Source organism: Chiroxiphia lanceolata, chromosome 16, assembly GCF_009829145.1.
Source record: "Chiroxiphia lanceolata isolate bChiLan1 chromosome 16, bChiLan1.pri, whole genome shotgun sequence".
In the NCBI taxonomy this organism is placed as follows: Eukaryota; Metazoa; Chordata; class Aves; order Passeriformes; family Pipridae; genus Chiroxiphia; species Chiroxiphia lanceolata.
The window spans coordinates 11,149,086-11,166,214 of NC_045652.1; the positions used below are offsets into that span (position 1 = coordinate 11,149,086).

At 39.7% G+C, this 17,129-nt stretch overlaps 1 protein-coding gene across 3 annotated transcripts in view; it reads left to right on the forward strand.

Annotated features, from left to right (window-relative positions):
- GPR146 (G protein-coupled receptor 146) overlaps nucleotides 1-17,129 on the forward strand; it is a 49,698-nt gene that overhangs the window by 21,312 nt on the left and 11,257 nt on the right. The window contains exons 2-3 of one of the 3 annotated variants that reach the window (XM_032704084.1): nucleotides 594-635; nucleotides 15,877-15,978. Coding sequence is in view for 1 of the 3 variants with exons in the window: in XM_032704082.1 (XP_032559973.1) it covers nucleotides 11,300-11,492 (193 nt within the window). In the remaining 2 variants the exon portion in view is untranslated. Of the gene's footprint in view, nucleotides 1-593; nucleotides 636-11,172; nucleotides 11,493-15,876; nucleotides 15,979-17,129 lie in introns of those variants that run through there. The other 2 variants (XM_032704083.1, XM_032704082.1) reach the window with 2 other exon arrangements.

The following is a 17,129-nucleotide window of genomic DNA, read 5'->3' on the forward strand; positions in this document are numbered from 1 at the left end:
GAAATACTGGTTACAAATTTTGAGTGGACAGATATATTACACTTGTAATTTAATAAAATATACTTCTCTATATTTTTTTCCCCACAGTGTGCAAAGGAGCAGACACATTGTAACCAAAGTGAATTACTGTGGTGCCAAACCCACCACTTTTTATAGTAACAAACCAAACTGACATTTATCATAGTATCATATTACATGAAAAATATTTCGTATCAGGACTGTTACATGTCAATTTTAACCCACCAAGTGTGATATTTTCAATGAGGAGAAGGAAGTTATGGTTCTATTTTTAGATCAATCTACAGCTTTTATTAAAGATCCTTAATTCACCTCACAAGTGTAAATAAAACCATCAACCCCACTGTGAGATGCTACAACATCAAACATCATGAACAATTAATTACATTACAGATTTTCTAATCACTGGATGAAAACACTGCATATTTCAAATGCTACACAGAGCATGGTACAGGGAGATACAAGGCAAAAAAATGAAAGTGAGCTATATTTATCAGAGTTGATTAAATTTTCCTTTCTTTCAACCACCTACAAATAACTGTCTCACCTTCTATTTTTTTCCTTTCTCCTTCCAGTGGCTCCATCTCAGACTGACATTCTGCTGGACTGCACCTCATGTAAGTAGAGCTGTAGCAATACAGTGTGACTATTATTTATTTAACCAAGGTACAACTGTGAAAATATTTACCAAAATTGGGACTTCTAGACCTTCTATTTACTCCTGTAAAAAGGTGTACTGGATTACCAAGTCCTCACTGAAGACTTAACTAAGACAAGTAATATTATGTCTCAGATTGTCCTTCTCAAAGATCACAAACCAGCCACCTAAGTAGTCTCATACAAAGGTACATCCAATTCACTACATCTTTCTAAGTTTGTGAAATCTGAGCTCCATGGAAGTGTCCCGTGATCTTGAGGCACTCCAGGGCTCCTTGCCAGGCAGGGAAACCTCTGCAGAAACAGACTGGAGGAATATCAGAAGGTTTAATTTGCATTGCTTCTGCAAACTGCTTCCCAATCCACGTGAAGAAGGAATGGAGGCTGTAAAGCTCTCCCCACCAGGAGAGCATCACAACACTTAAACCTGCCTGAAAGCCCACAGGAATGACTTTCCTATGTTGACAAGGGCTGATGAAGGAGAAGGAGAAAGGCAAAGCCAACCCCTTGTTGGTCAGCCTGGGCTGGCTCGGCAGGGAAGGGGCACCTTTAAGAAAGCCAAACAGATTAAAAGGAGAGACACAAAACTTGGTCTCCTCTAAGTGGCCAGTTCCATTCATCTGAGCCCTGATGGTGCAAACACCACCAATGCTCTGAGGGTGGCAAACACCACCAATGCTCTGAGGGTGTATTTGCACACAGCCTGAAGAATGTGCTCGGGTGCAAGGGGTGGCACCTGCTCAGTGTGGGGGAGCAGGGAACTTGTTTGCCCCAGTCTAGTTAATGAGCAAGGGATGAGAAGCCAGGAATTATTTAATATTAATACCAGCTCTGCCAGTGCCAAGTGCTGTTCTGTTGCTCTCAGCAAGTCTCCTCATCTTTTTCATGTTCTCCTATGTACAGTGAACATAACATTTTGTTGCCCAGTGTCCCTCTCCCCAGCGTTCAATTCCCAATTTAACATTCTAGTTAATGCACATAAATGCATGGCCCCCCTTTTACTTTGATAAAGTACAGTCAGCATCAATAGGTAACACTTTTTTAAAACTTCTTTCCAACTATTGTGAAACAGGAGCTGACTGTTTATGGAGTACTTATTTTTTATGTCAGTTTACCACAGGGCCTCTTTAGCCACAGGCTTACAGCCGGAGGCCCCAAGGCATTTTTTTGGGAGTGGAAACTTTTTGAGTGCAGCTCTTAACAAATTTCCAGCCTGCAGTATGTTTTTCATTAGACTACATGGTGTTATAATAAATGATGCACTTCCTCTTTCATTTTATGATTTTTTTTTTTAAAAAACATGCAACAATTTTTCTGTGTCTGTTTTTTATTACTTTCAATATACTCAACCACACTAATCTTAGAGACTATGTATAAAACCAGAAAGGATATATTGAGTAAGATATCAGCTACAGTAAGACAAGCTTTTAGTTTAAATTCCTCACTGAAGGCTGATCACAAAACCATTACATGTACGCAGCTCCATCCTTTTAGGGGCCATTGTTAAAAAGATAAAAGGTCTGTTACCCCAAAACCTAGAGCTAGCATAGGAAAGACTCCTCCAAAGTATTCACCCCCAAGACATTCAACTAAAAAAGTCTGATCCCATTGGCCAGACACTTAAGGTGAAGCATCGTGACCTTTTGATTGTCACATTGGATTCTTTGTATCATGGTATAAACTGGTACCAGAAAACACAAATGTACTTACAAACAACAGGTGACTGTGACCCAGACAATATCCCAAATATTTTAAAATTAGCAATATAAACAAACCTTAGTAAAAGGGGAAAAGAAAGTTTCTAAAAATCTAAACAAAGCAAAAACCAGACACCTAACATTTCAGAATTTAAGTCTCCATCCTAAAACTACCCATATTAAAATCAACCCAGAATTCTTTGTGCCGTCCTGTCTTACCCAAAACAAGCTTGGTGAGCTCTGCAGGAGGTCAAAAGTAAATCAAAAGCAAATGCCTTTAACCCTGTACTCTCAAAAGATCAGCTCTGAAATGTTTTCAAGGAATGTTCATCTCCTTTCTGGGCACAAACTCAACACATACATAACACAGACACTGCAGTGGTTCAAGGTAGAAAAGATGAGCAGGTCAAAAGGGTTACTCACTTCTCAGCTCACTGCATGTACTAGGGATTCCCTCACATCCCTCTGTCCCACCCCACTGGCTTGGTACACGTGCCACCTTCCCATCCACAGCCATGCCAGGCCCTCCTGCATTATCCATGTCTCCTTTCCAATTTACTCCTCTCCACTTATGACCATGGAGCTTTCTGTCTCCAGCTTGCCCCAACATCCTTCCTGCTGCATGTCCTCTTCATACTCAATTACTATAAACCTTAATTCTCTCTCTCCCTGTCAGCTTCCTTCCTGTTACAAATTAAGGACTGTGTTCATCGTTCCCTAATGCAGTTTGAGTCTCCCTGTCAGATGAGACCACGCTCATTTTGGAGGAGGAAAGATGAGAGATTTGAGAAAAAGAACTATCATGAATGAACATTAACTAAACTAAGATCAGTCTTTAATTTTAGGACATCTTAGGGCAGAAAAATTCACATAGTTGGGAAAAATAGAGAAAATAAATCTCTTTCTATTGGTTCCACACATCTGGAAATACAAACAGTATTCCTTCTGCTGACCCTTTCAAGGAGGAACAATTCTCCACCACATGTCCCACTGTATATATCTGCCTATTTTAAATACATTTTTTATAGAGTTGATACACTTTTTTTTAAGATAGGCTTCTTTTTGTATTTTCCCCCTCTATACACAATTTTTAATAAGAATGTATTCCCGGGGGCTGACAGCATCAGGAAAACTAGGCTATGCCAACAAGAAGAGATTCCAGTCAAACATCATCATGTCTGTGTTTCATTTACAAATCTTTGATTTCTAAATGAATGGCAGTTCAAAGTGCACATGAAACGCAGCTACTTTCTGCTTATGTATGTAGAGATTGTTAGAGATTAAACCACTTTTAATTAAAGACCTAAGCAGGTGTCAGTTCGTGATACTCTTTGAATTTGGTTTAAGCAGATGGATGTTCCACGGTTACCCAGCAGAGCACTTTAAATACAAGCAGAATCAAAGAGATCTCCCTAAACAAAGCCGAGGAAAGCTACTTTGTAAGAGGGCTTGAAGTTTGCTACTACTCGTCTGTCATTTGTGGAACGTCACATACTTAGCTGGGAAAAGTATTTTGAAACACCTTAAAAATAAACAACCCCCCTGCAAACAGCCCTATGAGACAGAACCCCAGGCCACACGAGACCTATTGATTTCAGTGGGATTTTGTTCTGCCTCTCTATATGCATCTAACTACCCAAAGTTAATTTGCAGTATCAAGGCCTAAACCAGGCAATTTAAAAGCATTCTGGACTCAAATAACTAGAGTTTAGACACAGAAATAGAATTATTTCTAAGTAATTTTTCTCTCTGTGCCATACTTAAGGGTGCAAGCAATATGAGGAGCACTCTGTCCCTCCATTACTCAAAGGTTCTTAATTTTCTTTTTTTAAAGGAAATGCAAAGATTAATTTAAAGCCATCTGATGAAAAAACCTTAATATTTACCTTCATATTTTGTTGTAATATATACTGAATTCGAGTGATTTCAAAAGTTATCCTGCATGCTTCTCATTTCAAGATGTTAAATATTGGCTCTTATAAATTTCCATTACACATTGTCTGACAATATTTGCTGCTCTGGAGCACATGAACTGACTTCTAATTCACACAGAGGTAATGATAATAAAGTTTGTAGGAGTTGGGCATGGATAACATTTTAGAATTTCATACTTATTACAAGTCCCTCCTTTCCAGGTCTAATTTCACATAAAGTTAAGTGTAAAAATTGGTTAGAACTGCCAGATGCATAAATTCTCTCGATCCTTTTTACCTGTTATATCATCAGCAGTAGCTACTCTCAGCCTGGTCTCCTAATCATCCTTTTAATGATGGCACTGTAACATCCTGCAGTGGTGTTACAGCTGACACCTGAAGACAATGAAAGAGCACACACATAATCCCGGAATTTTATAACCAGTAAATCACAAACTGAAGTCCCACAGCCAAGACCAGGCCATTATGGAGCTGTGGGAAGGAAATAATGAGGGAGACAGAGACAGTGATCAGCCAGCTCACGGTCAGCTCACGGTGTGCAGAGGGTGGCGGGAGGATGGAGGACATGGATGGGGAGGCAAAGAGCACAACTGCCAGAACAAAGCCAGGGCTGTCATCTCCAGCAATAAACACCAGCCTGCATCCTGGATGCTGCTTTATGGAAGCTACAACACGGCTGCAAAGTTTCAAGATGGCACAGGATGATTAACGTGAAAGCACAATTCTTGGTGCTCCAACTGATCCTAAAGGAAAGACTGAGCACTCTTGTAAAATCCAGGTTTCCATTTTCTGATACTTTTTTCTACTTCTTTAGTATTAACTACAGCAGTACTGCAAACAGAGAAATCTGAAAAATAAAAAACGGTGGAAACCAAGATCTGTTTGACAGCTTCAGCAATAAGGGATAAATCTGGAGTAAATGCAAAGGCACGAATCTCAAAATATCCACCAGCGCAACCAAGAGCTGCGTCTGCCTCCTGAACTTTATCAGGCTGTCTGCAGGCAGTGTAAGGAATCTCCCTCAGCCAGGAAGGAAAAAATCCTAAATTCAGGTGAGATTCTTTTGGCAGCTATGGTAGGCACGGGTTATGAAGTGGATCTTTGTACAGCTGCTCCACCTCCAGCTTTATTTGCCGGGAGCTGGTTATGTAACTAACAAACACAAAAGAAAATAACCATTTCTGGCTTTGTGAGCCTTGGGCTGCCAGGAGGAACTGAGAGAATTCAAAAGCAGCTTCCCTTCTGTTGCTCTTTTGGGTGTTTCTCTTTGAAGTGGCACCCTGAGTGGCTGCTCATTCACCAGTTTTGTAGGTAGTCTTTAAAGCAATACTTTCCACCCTTCAAAAGCTTAAGTACAGAAACATACAATTAATTAAACCAATTTAGTGGTGTTATTATTTCAGCCTTTTATTTCTACTTGGTGTCAGACTCTCAGACGCAAGGACTCTTTTGTAGTAGGATTTCAGACACTGGAGAAAATGCTGAACTTTACAGACTGGTCTGATATGGTTCGTGCAACACATGAACAATCTAAAGAAACCATTTAGCTATTGCTTAAAGGAAAATTCTTTTAAAAATCTAGATACTAGATGCAACGTTATTTCCAGTGTTATTGTGCTGTATTTAACTGATGCTTTAACCCTTTGCTCTGATATGCTTTACTCTAATCACTTTTTTTTCCTCAAAAGAAGATTTGGCCTAAAATTACATGGAATGATTGTCTGGTAACAGATAAATGGACCACTAACCTGCCAGATGGCTCTAATGCAACAAAAAATGCATCTATTACTGCTTACAATAGGAATGGCAAAACACCACATTACTTGTTTCCAAATATTTTCCTGGTGTGAAATGTTTATAAACCATCCTCTTGCACTGCTGCCAAACACTTTCCAGGACAGTTTTAGTCCTTTACTAAAAAAAAAAAAAGTCCACATTATTAAGAATTATTATGGAGAAAATATTTCAGTGAATCTGTCCTACTGTACTGGCTCTGTCTGTTGTTTATTTTCATTCTTTGGGCACAGGATTTTATAGCCATAATTATCTCATTTTCTCATAGTACAAGTAGTCCAACTGAGGTCAACATTTTTATTGCATTCTTCCTCTGTTTTTTTTCTTCCCTTTAACATTTGCTACTAAAAACAAATACAATAGATTTATGCTATCAAAATACCTCTTGGGGTAGAGATTTATGAATAAATTGTATTTTCATATGAGCACAGATCAAAAGTGTCAGCTGGAGGAAATGGTGTTTTAACTCCATTTCAATTCTCCATATCCTTTAGAAGAAACAGTTCTACAAACATGCAATCTCATCTTTTTGTGCAAGAAGTTTCCCCAAAATCTGGAAGATTTCAAGAAGTAATGTTCAGTCAAGTGGACTCAGAAGCTGGTAGTGCTTCATGGTCAGCTGGCTGTGAAATCCTGCCCATTAGCCACAGCCTTGAGCAGGCAAACTCACTGCTTTCCAACTTCTTTAAAGGGTTGAAAGGTGGGGAGACTGCACCTAAGCATTTATTAAGGAGAACAGGAATGCCCTGGACTTTTTTCCTCTTCTTATACATCTGTTTCCTCTCCTGTTTCTCCTATGCTGCCAAGGGAGCTGGAGTGCCTTCAGCCTGTCCTGTAGCCTTCCTAAAATATACCCACAAGGTTAAAGCCCTTCCTCCATCCCCGCCACCTGAGGTCTGCAAAGGAAAGAGCTGCTGGTAACAGGAAAAAGTCAGGAGCTGTGTATTATATTCTGTATGTTTGGATTAGCTCACAATAGCTAAATAAACTGATTTGATGTCTAATGACATTTTCAAACAGTAGCTAATAAAATTATCCAAGGTATGCAGAGACAAAAGATGCACACAGACACAGCAGAAAATGTCTCTAATACATCCACACAGGCAATGACCTAATGGAATTTCAGCAGCTTGGCCATACAGATCAGGGTCAAATATAAAGGAGCCCAAGTTAACAAGCCTACTGACTAGAAAAGACACCAATATTCTTACCTTGTTGATTAATATCACTTCTATTTGTATGCAACTGTCAGGTTTCTTCCAATGTTTTTAGCACAGAACTGTATTTTGAAACAGAATCATGGTCTTTTCAAAATAAATAAATAAAAGGCACCCTACTGACATGAACCACAAGCTCGGTAAAGCTTACTTTGGGAAAGCTCCTCTGAATTAGCTGGGTTAGCAGGTCCGAGGGATTTTCCCCAAAACCACACGAGGATCCCGAATCACGTCAGCAGAGGAAGGAGCTGCAAGGGAGGAGGTTCCCACCCCTGTCATGAGGGAGGGGGCACAAGGAGGGGAACATTGACCTGTCTCAGCAGCCTGAGTGCCCTGCAATGGCCCTGAGCTTTGTGGTCCCACCTGGACACCCAGCCCTCCCCAGAAGGGAGGCTGTGCCAGGGCCATGGTGCATCCAGGTGCTGCAGCGAGTGCCAGCAGAGCTCCTTTGGAAGGGCCCTTAGGGAGAGCTGGGTGAATTTCTCAAACCAGAGATGCTGGTTCTGCAGAATGAAGGTATGATTAATGGGGGTTGCAGCACTGGGACAATTGTGGTCGCCTTTTTAAAGTTTTCCATCAAAGTTCTCACAACCTGCAATATTGTAGCAGATGAAAAATGAAAGGGACTCAAAAGCTGTGCCCATTTAAAAGGCAGTTCCAAAGCAACTAATCTAAAATTTGCAAATAAGTCTTGCTTGCTTCAACTGATTTGCATATTCAATTTCAATTTTTTACATCTTTTCAGACTTGTTATGACTAAATATGAACTTGCTGAATATTCACACTAAGATAAAACAGAAATAAACAGTCCTGAATGAATCCCATTAATATTACACCTTGCTTTACACTTAAAACAACAGTACTAGAAAATAAGAAGAAGTGTTTGTGGGGACTGGCCTCATTCCATATGAGGAAGGAGATTTTTGCCTACACCACAGTCTCTTTATCAGGTGCCACCAACTGTTTGTGTTCCTTTGAAGGTACTAGCTTAAGATAAAAGTATTACCAAGAAATATTTCTGATAATCCTTTATATGAATAACTGCTCTTTATAGACACATTACACATGCGTATAAAGGGCTCAAACACACCCACTAATTCACTAATGTTGTATTGATGCTTCAACAAAACCACTTTAGCTCATAAAAATAATACTCTGGCAACCACAGTCCTAAATAACTACTTTCACTTTAACGCTGTGATTTGTTTGATCAACCTGAATCACTAACCCTGCCTTAATCCAAGTTACTGCTTAGAGCACTCCTGAAAGGTGAACTTCTGAAAGTCATTATACTGCCAAACAAAATTGAGCAGAACTTAATTTTTGTCATATTTAGCTTCTGTAAATAAAAAATATGACTAGAATTGTCTGTGAGTTCATATCAGATGTAGCAGTGTGTCAGGGTGATTTCATCATCTGAACCACTACAGATCATTCTGTAAACAAAAACCTGCACTGCTCACATCCCGCTTTCATATTAACGAAGTTACTTGTAATTATGAACTTTAAGGTTGTGCATTAACTTTGCAGAACCATCAGCAATGAGAACCATGTTTGGGGGAAGATGGAGAGGGAACTGTCGTATTTAATTCAGTGCATTAATCAAGCCAATAGCAACAGCAGACTGCAACAAATTGAACAGGTGAAGAGACCCCCAAGGCTTCAGTGATCCCTGCTGCTTAGTGGTGGCAAAGAAAAAGTGCATTAGGTTCTGTGTGTGTGTCATGCTCATACCAGAGTCCTATCCTGCTGAATTTCTACCACATGCACAGCAAAAGTATCTGGCTTGTGTTTAAAGGTGTTTTAAGTTTGGGCTAATTTTCCTGACAGATCACAGAAGAGGCTCCACCTTCACTGAGGCTGGTGCTTGCTGACTTTGCAGTGGGGCAGAGTTAAAAAATAAGTCACTAAAGTGAACCTCAAACAAGTCTGTTTGCCATTTCCCCCAGTTCCCTTGCAGCTGCCTGGCCAGGACCCAGTCTCAGCACAAAGCCACATCCATAGGTCTGTCCACAGATTCTTCATTCATTTTAGGGTTAATCTCCTTTTCAGTTGATAGGTAAAAGCATATATTAAACTTTACTGCTTTGGGAAGAAAGGAAAACACAAGAAATACCTGGGCAAGTTCTACAGATACGGATATTGTTAAAAGTTGGACCTTTACAGTCAAAGCACAACAGTCTCCTCTGCCCCACAACTACCCCAGGTTTCTACAGATGATCAACTACCACTTGTCACTACAAGCAATAGTTACACAGCATAATTGTGTCGGGGATTATGTATCTCTACACTCAAACAAACCTCAGGAAAGCCTGCTAGACAAATCCAACCAGGATAATGGAAAAAGTATTAGGTGGTGGGCACTGCAAACTGAAATAAGTGATGGACTGGTGGGGCCTATAAGAACAAGCAGTTGCCTCTATAAAACCCAGAGAGCAGCAGACTTGAAGGAGCCACATTATTACCTTCTGCTCTCCCTGGAGACAGAAGGAGTGCTATTCCATCTCCCAGTCCCTGCATTCTTCTCCTGCAAAAAGCCCATACGCTAAAGTTTATGAGGTCTGAATTTCAAAAGGAAAGCACACCTCACCTTCAACTCCATACCCAACTGTCACTGGTATTTTATCAAATGTAAATCAACACAGTTTGGGTTTTTTTTCCTCTGTGTTTCAAAATGCAAACCATACATAACAGCTTAGCCAAACGAGTGATAAGTACGAAATACTATAAACCATAAAAAAAAAAAAAAAGGAAAAAGCATAATCCTGGGCTACCCCCCATTGTCTCCTCAAAGAAATGTTACTTCTGAGATTAAAGAGGTACTTGTTTATTTAATAATTTGACCAGTCTCCAACAATAGAGAATCTAATGGAAAATACTAACTTGGGACCTACAAACAGAGCCTCTGTGTTATAGAGGTTGCAAATAGAGACTGGGGGGGGGGGCTTTAACTTTAATATGAACAATAGAAGCTTAGCCAAAAGGAACAAAAAAAATAACTGAACTAAGCAAATACTTAGATCATAAATACTGACACCCAAAAAGTTCTCAGGTGTCTTAGAGTCTGTCTTACAGTCCTATGGTACTTAGCCTCTAAGATACTGTAAGAACAAAAATAAGCTACTAATGGTATAAAATAAGAAAATACATTTATATTTCATACATTAAAAAAAACCACACATGCTAACATGAATGACAAATTCTTCTTTCATTTTATGGGTCAACTCCTTTTTGGTCAATAAGTAAAATCATATATTAAACTTTACTGCTTTGGAGAGGAAGGAAAACACATAAATTAATTTTACATTACAGTTTAAAAATAAGGCAAATTATTTAAGGACTATTTGTATTCAAGCTAAGTAGAGAGAATCATGATATTACACACTTTCTATTCAAATGGAAAGAATTTACATTTACCTACCATCTCATTAAACTGAGAAGACAGAGCAGTAGCATTTTCCTTACATGTTTTTTTTTCCCTCCCAATTAAAATGTTCTTTCTGAATGCTTAAAAGAATTCTGAGGTTTACAGTAAAGTACTTTTTAAAGCACACATTGGCTCTTTTTCAGCCTAATGCTGGTTACTGTCTAAACTCTCCAGAGGCCAAGTGTTGTGCTTCAGAGGTGGGAAGGGATATGACTCCTGGCAAACACAGCTGTGATGAGGAGCTCTAAAGAAAATCAGAAATTACTAACAGAATATTTTTGCCATCTTGGCTTATTTTGCTCTGGCTCTGTTACCCTGTTAAACACGCACGGCTATGCAGAACAGCTACTCCCGTGGTAAAAAACTTTTGCTCCACCAAAGCCCCTCTCGCTTTGACCTTTCCGGAAAAAAAAAAAAAAAAAGAAAAAAGAAAAAAAAAAAAAGACCTCTCCAAACCCCTTTCCCGACCAGGGACAGGGGGCACAGGGCCGTCCCTCTGGCAGGATCAGGCCCTTGTTTTGCGTGCGGCCGAGGCTTAAGGGATTATGTGCGCGGATGTGCGGGGCAGTCACATGTGCCCAGAGCCCGGTGCCACCGCCGAGGGCAGCGCCGCAACCTCGGCATCGCTTCCCCCGCTCTCCCATTGCTCACTCCTGCCAGAGAAATGAGGGACTGCTGAGCTCTCCTGGGAAAGGGTCCGACTTGAGGGGCCAAAATGTTTCTGGGACAGCAAGGCAGAGCCTACCAGGTGAGGTTTTTAGCACTTCTCCTTTTAGATTTCTTTTTTTTTTTTTTTAAGAGCCTAGAAACACTTTGCACTAATGCATATAAACCTCGGATCAGTGAATGAATAGTGCCATCGTTAGAAAGCAATGTTTGGGGTTTAGGTAACAGTTCTTCAGGAAAAACATTATTGTTCGAATTTGTCATGCTCCCACTTTTATCTGGTTGGCCAAAAGAAAGGTTCAGTAGCTTTTCTTATGCATATCAATTTTCATGCACATTAGGCTGGATTTCTCACTTACTGTTTATGTAATGACTATGTGCTTTTACTGTTTTTATTAATCTCTCTGAATATACAAGATCTAAATATTCCTGTATATTAAATCTAGAAGCTGTACTAGAGCAGAAGTATAGCAGAGGAATTGATCAAAAGTTAAACCAGTTAGTCTTTAATAGAGAAAAAAGTTCTCAATGAAAGTGAGATCTTTGTGAATCTTTTATTTGTAGCATAGTAATAAACACACAGCAAACTATACTGTGAAATACTACTGCAAAGCAGATAAAAAGACACATCAGTAACTAATTAACTAATTAATCACAATTAAATTGCATTTTCATTTATATTATAAAAGAAGCTAAGCCAAAGGCAAACTACAAAGCACCAAAAATTTCCTAACTGCTTTCAGCAGAAGCTTTGAATAAGCAGAACAACTGCTGGCCTTTTGAGCCTCCCTAAGCATTTTTAACTACACTAATCACCGTGATATTTGCAAATCTGTTTTCTACTGTATGTAGCAGAACACCTACTCTCCCTTAGGGCTCTGTCAGCTGAACTTTATGTTGTTCTTATACAAATGCTAAAGCAGCACAAAAGGCAGCACCCTATTTGTCATGCGGGCATCACATCCTTCACGTGTCTGATTGGCCCAATCACTTCAGTCCAAGCAGAATTCCATGGATTTCTTACAGAAGCTGGACTGATTCTGAAATGATGCAAAAAAGTTAATCAAGTGTCTGGACAAAGTGATTCATGTGGACATCAATGTTTGTGATCTACACTTCAGAGTGATTCATTTGAACTCGCGTGTGCAGGCTCTGAACATCAGACAAGAGATTATCAGAATATTCTGCATATTTTCCACAACAGCTACAATAAGTATGGCTCATTTAATTGAGGACAGACTAGCAGGCTCCAGTGACCTCCCTGCAAACTGTGCTTTACTGTTCATAAGCACCCAGTGCCTGTGTGGGCTCTGTAAAAACATCCATTTATCAATCATTACTAAGAAACCGGCTCTGTGACAAACTAATTACTCCTCAGGCTTCCACTCATTAGCACAGGAGGAAGCAGATTATATATTTATTTTTGAGGAGGGCTGACCCTGGCTGGACACCAGGTGCCCACCAAAGCTGCTCTGTTGCTCCCCTTGTCAGCTGGACAAGGGAGAGAAAACATAACTAAAGGCTCATGGGTCAAGAGAAGGACAGGGAGAGATCACTCACCCATTACCATCCTGAGCAGAATGGACTCAATTTACAGAAAAATTAATTTAATTTATTACCAATCAAATTAGAGTAGGGTAATGAGAAGTAAAACTGAACACCTTGCCATGCAAACCCAATATAATTTTATATATCGAGGCTCCTGCAGTAACAAATCTGCTACAGAAGTCGTGCTGGCTTCCTGGGGTGTGCAAGACTTTTAAAGCAGCGTGTTACCTACCAAGGACACTAAAAAATCTCTACAAAAAATCTGTTAACATTTTTTAAAGAAGTGATTGCTGTGCAGCATGTGAATCAATACACTGCAATTAGTAAGCAGTAGTATTTATTTCCATGCCATTTACTTGGCTGTAGTCCCAGGAATTTGTACAAATCCTAACCACGGCTTTTCAAAGTACCGTGGAATAGACACAATGTGGGTAACAGGTGGCTACATGTTTTTTGAAGTGGGAAGCTTTAGGTTTAAAGAGTCCTGGTTCACAGAGCTCTCAGACTCCTTTGCTCATTTCTTCCCCTAGTACTATTTGGGTTTTTCTGCCCTTGGAAACATTTTCCCAGCCTCATACTGGGCTGGAAAAACAACACCCCTTAGGAGTATCTAAGGAAGTATCCACACCCACAGACCTGTGAAAGGATGGCCAAGGACTCAAATCAAATCATCAAATACTTAAACCTGTCAAACTCTTTGCCAACATCCCAGAACAGAAAGTGCTAAAGGTTATTCCTGGCTTTTTCAGGTTTCATATATACATATGGCCGCAATGGGGAGCCCTATAAGAAATCAAGTTTATTGGGAGAAAATTTTGATGACTAAGGGGTAAAAAACCCTGTCACTGATAAAGTAGAGTGAGGAGTGACACATGACAAGCAGTACATGGATAAGTCAGAGCCCATTCATGTCTGTAAGATGCCTCTTAATTAATTGCAAGCCCCTTCTCCAAATCTTGCAGTCTAATAATAACCTTAGATCAGCATTAATATTATACTTGGACCCCCTAGAATGTAAAGTTAAAAGACTTTTTTCAGACATTATAAATGGAATAAGATGTAATCAGTAATTGTTCAAGTTCATCCAGGAGGCAGCTAGAAAATGCCATTTCCTTCACCAAGCAGTGGAAACGAAAAGCCACAGGAGTGTCAGGAACAAGATGTCTCGGGCTTGCTGACAATTAACAGAAAGATATGTTTATCTCCAACGGATGTGACAAATTTTGAAGTCATTTCAGCTTTAGTGAAAATCTGCTGAGGGACGATTTTTCCCTTCAAACTCTAAAACTCAAACCATTTTCATACTAATTCCTGTATATGTTATCTGATACAGGACTATGTCAATATTTCTGCATTTACTGGAAACCTGGTCCCTGCAGTCAGAGTCTGTTCCACAACAGTTTCCTACACAACCAACGTGATGTCTTGCTGATAAGTCACTGGGTCAGCTTTCACCGACGTTTCTAATAGGAAACAGCATTATATTATAGTTTCCAGGAAAAGGACCATCTGTGCCTCCTGTCAGTCTTTGCAACTGGCACCAAAATATCTGTGGGGAATGTTTCCGTGCTGCCAAATTTCAGCAGTGTTCCCTGCCACGAGCCCTGAGCTGACAAACAGTGGGGGAAGATAAGAGCTGCTGTTTCCACCCTGCCAGCTCACCGTGCCAGCTCATTTACAGAGTAATTCCAGCACAGTCCATGCACCTTTGACACTCTTTTCCTGGAATAAATTCAGTCTGCAATGCCTAGCATTGGCATAATTTGCATTAATTTTGACTGGCGAGAATCTTTCTTCTTTACTGGAGTGATGCTGATTTACATAAACCAGAAGTACAGACATTCCTTACCTGGAACTTGAGCAGCTCCAAAATGCTTGAAATGCAGAAATCTGGGCACTTGCTATTTTGTAAGAGGTGCAAATGTGGTACCTATGATTTAAAGAAATTACCTAGAAAAACGATTTTACCATAAAACTGCCTTGTAATCTTTTATTTTCTCAAATAATAAAAAGGCCTTAGCAGAAAGTTTTAAATTAGTCTTCATGATCTGATGATCTTTATATAAAAAAAAGGAACATATAAGTTTCATAAACAATTTCCCCCTCAAATCACTATTATCTGACTTGTTGCCCTCCAGTTTAAGTGTCTGTACGTACTGGGGACAAAACCCCCTAGAGTTAAACAGAATAAATGAACTAAATACTTTAACTAAAAACAGTGGGATGAAGTGTGTCTACTGTGTAAATCTGCCAAGTCCCAGCTGCTCTGAACATCAGCATCACAACTTCAGCCTTCTGAAGGTCCCACTAACCCTTGTTAGATCCACTGAGTTGAAATATTTCATATGAAAAGAATCTGCAACTTACATTCACTTTTAAACTGAATGAAAATATTTTCTTGCGTGCTCTACAAGAAACTGAAATTTTATTTTTTAATTTGGTTTCCATGGCTCAGTTAAAAAAATTAATATATATACATAGCAACTCTCAGTCACCTTGACACTGAATTTTATTTAAGTTTGTTGCCACTTAGTTTTAAAAGAGGATAGCTGCATCAAAATCAGCTTCTAAGGGCTCTGACAACACAGCCCAGAACTGCAGCAGTGCTAACTGGCTGTTCAGCACTCTGAATGGGGCTGTGTACTCTGCTGATGATTAAAAGCTGTCACTTCTTGTATTCCAACTGGTCAACTTTATAAAGTCCAGAACCCAAAGCACCTTATGTAAGCTGATTTTCTAATACTACATTCATTCAAATTATTCCTGTTATTTAATACACCATAACTGTGTAGCATACTGGAAGCAAATATGAATACTAGGAAAATTACAGGGGCTTTGTTTTGCATATAACTTAGTTTTTTTTAAAAAAGTATTATCTAGTGGCTATTTGGGCATCTCAAAATTGTATCTCATTTCAGGCACCCAGGCAGTGAAGCTGCCTGTAGATGAATAGAAGCAACCATTGCATAAATTCATTCTGCCTGATGGAATCCCCATTTGAAAAACTGCACAAAAATAAGGTATTTCACCTTTTGCAGCAGTGAAACCTTAACCCACCACATGTATATGATGTATTAAGAGCTGCACTGTTCACTCTAAGGTGAATTCTTTTTTGCTGCACATAAACACTAAAAAAGAAACGATATGTCATGTTTTCCATATAGAGGCTCTTACAGAATTCAGTGATAAAGCTGGAGTCAGGAAGAGGTGGAGCAGGAGAGCAGTCACCCTCATCTGATACTGGGACACTGAGAGAACTTATCAAAACACGATTGAGTTTATAGAGTTAACCCATGCAGAGCCCCGTTCCTGAGCAGCTGCCAGGAGGGCACAGCCACCGGCAACCAAACCCCCACAGGGGCTCCACTGCAAAGAAACAAACAGCACAAAAAGAGGAGGATTTATCCAGAGTGGCAGATGTGCCTGGCAGATAACATCTGTGTCTGAACATGGGATTCCTTCCACACGAATCTTTAGGGGCCCTAACACCGGACTATCTCCTCTCCACAGAACTTTGACCCTGTAGCACTGGGTTATTAGAACCTTCCAGACCACTGTCACAGTGACTCTCTCAAACAGATCTAATGGGCTCTTAGAAACACCACTTGGCAGTTTTTATTATGGTTTCCAGAGTAGTTGATCTTTTTTGTCTTTCTTTATTGGAGTATATTATCTGTTCTCACAAGCTTTAAGCTGTTTAAAAATTGAGGGGTGGCAGAGAAACTGAAGCAAATAGTTATCCATTTCTGACAGGTACACACATTGTTCTGAGCAATCTTCTGTGAACTCTGAAGACAGAAGAAAGTTCTGTAGTTCTAACCTATTAGAGAGGATGCACATTTTAAAAAACAGTTGCCAGAACCTAAAATCAAGTTTTCCTCTTTCTTTCCAACCAAAAGAACATCTGAACTCATTTGTTGATGCTTAGTGACCTGTGACAGCAATTTGCAGAGGCTTACTTCTGACATGGCCTTACATGAACTCAGTTCAGAGCTGAACAGTCTAAATAGCAACAAAGTGTGCAGCTGACACTGTTAACAGTTATATTATGTTAATACCTTTACCTTATGTTATTTATATATTTAGCAACAACACCAAAACATCAAAACAGGGGGAAAAAAGTGCATCTATTTAGATTCCCAAGAGGCCAGGGACAGTAAGCAGATTATCA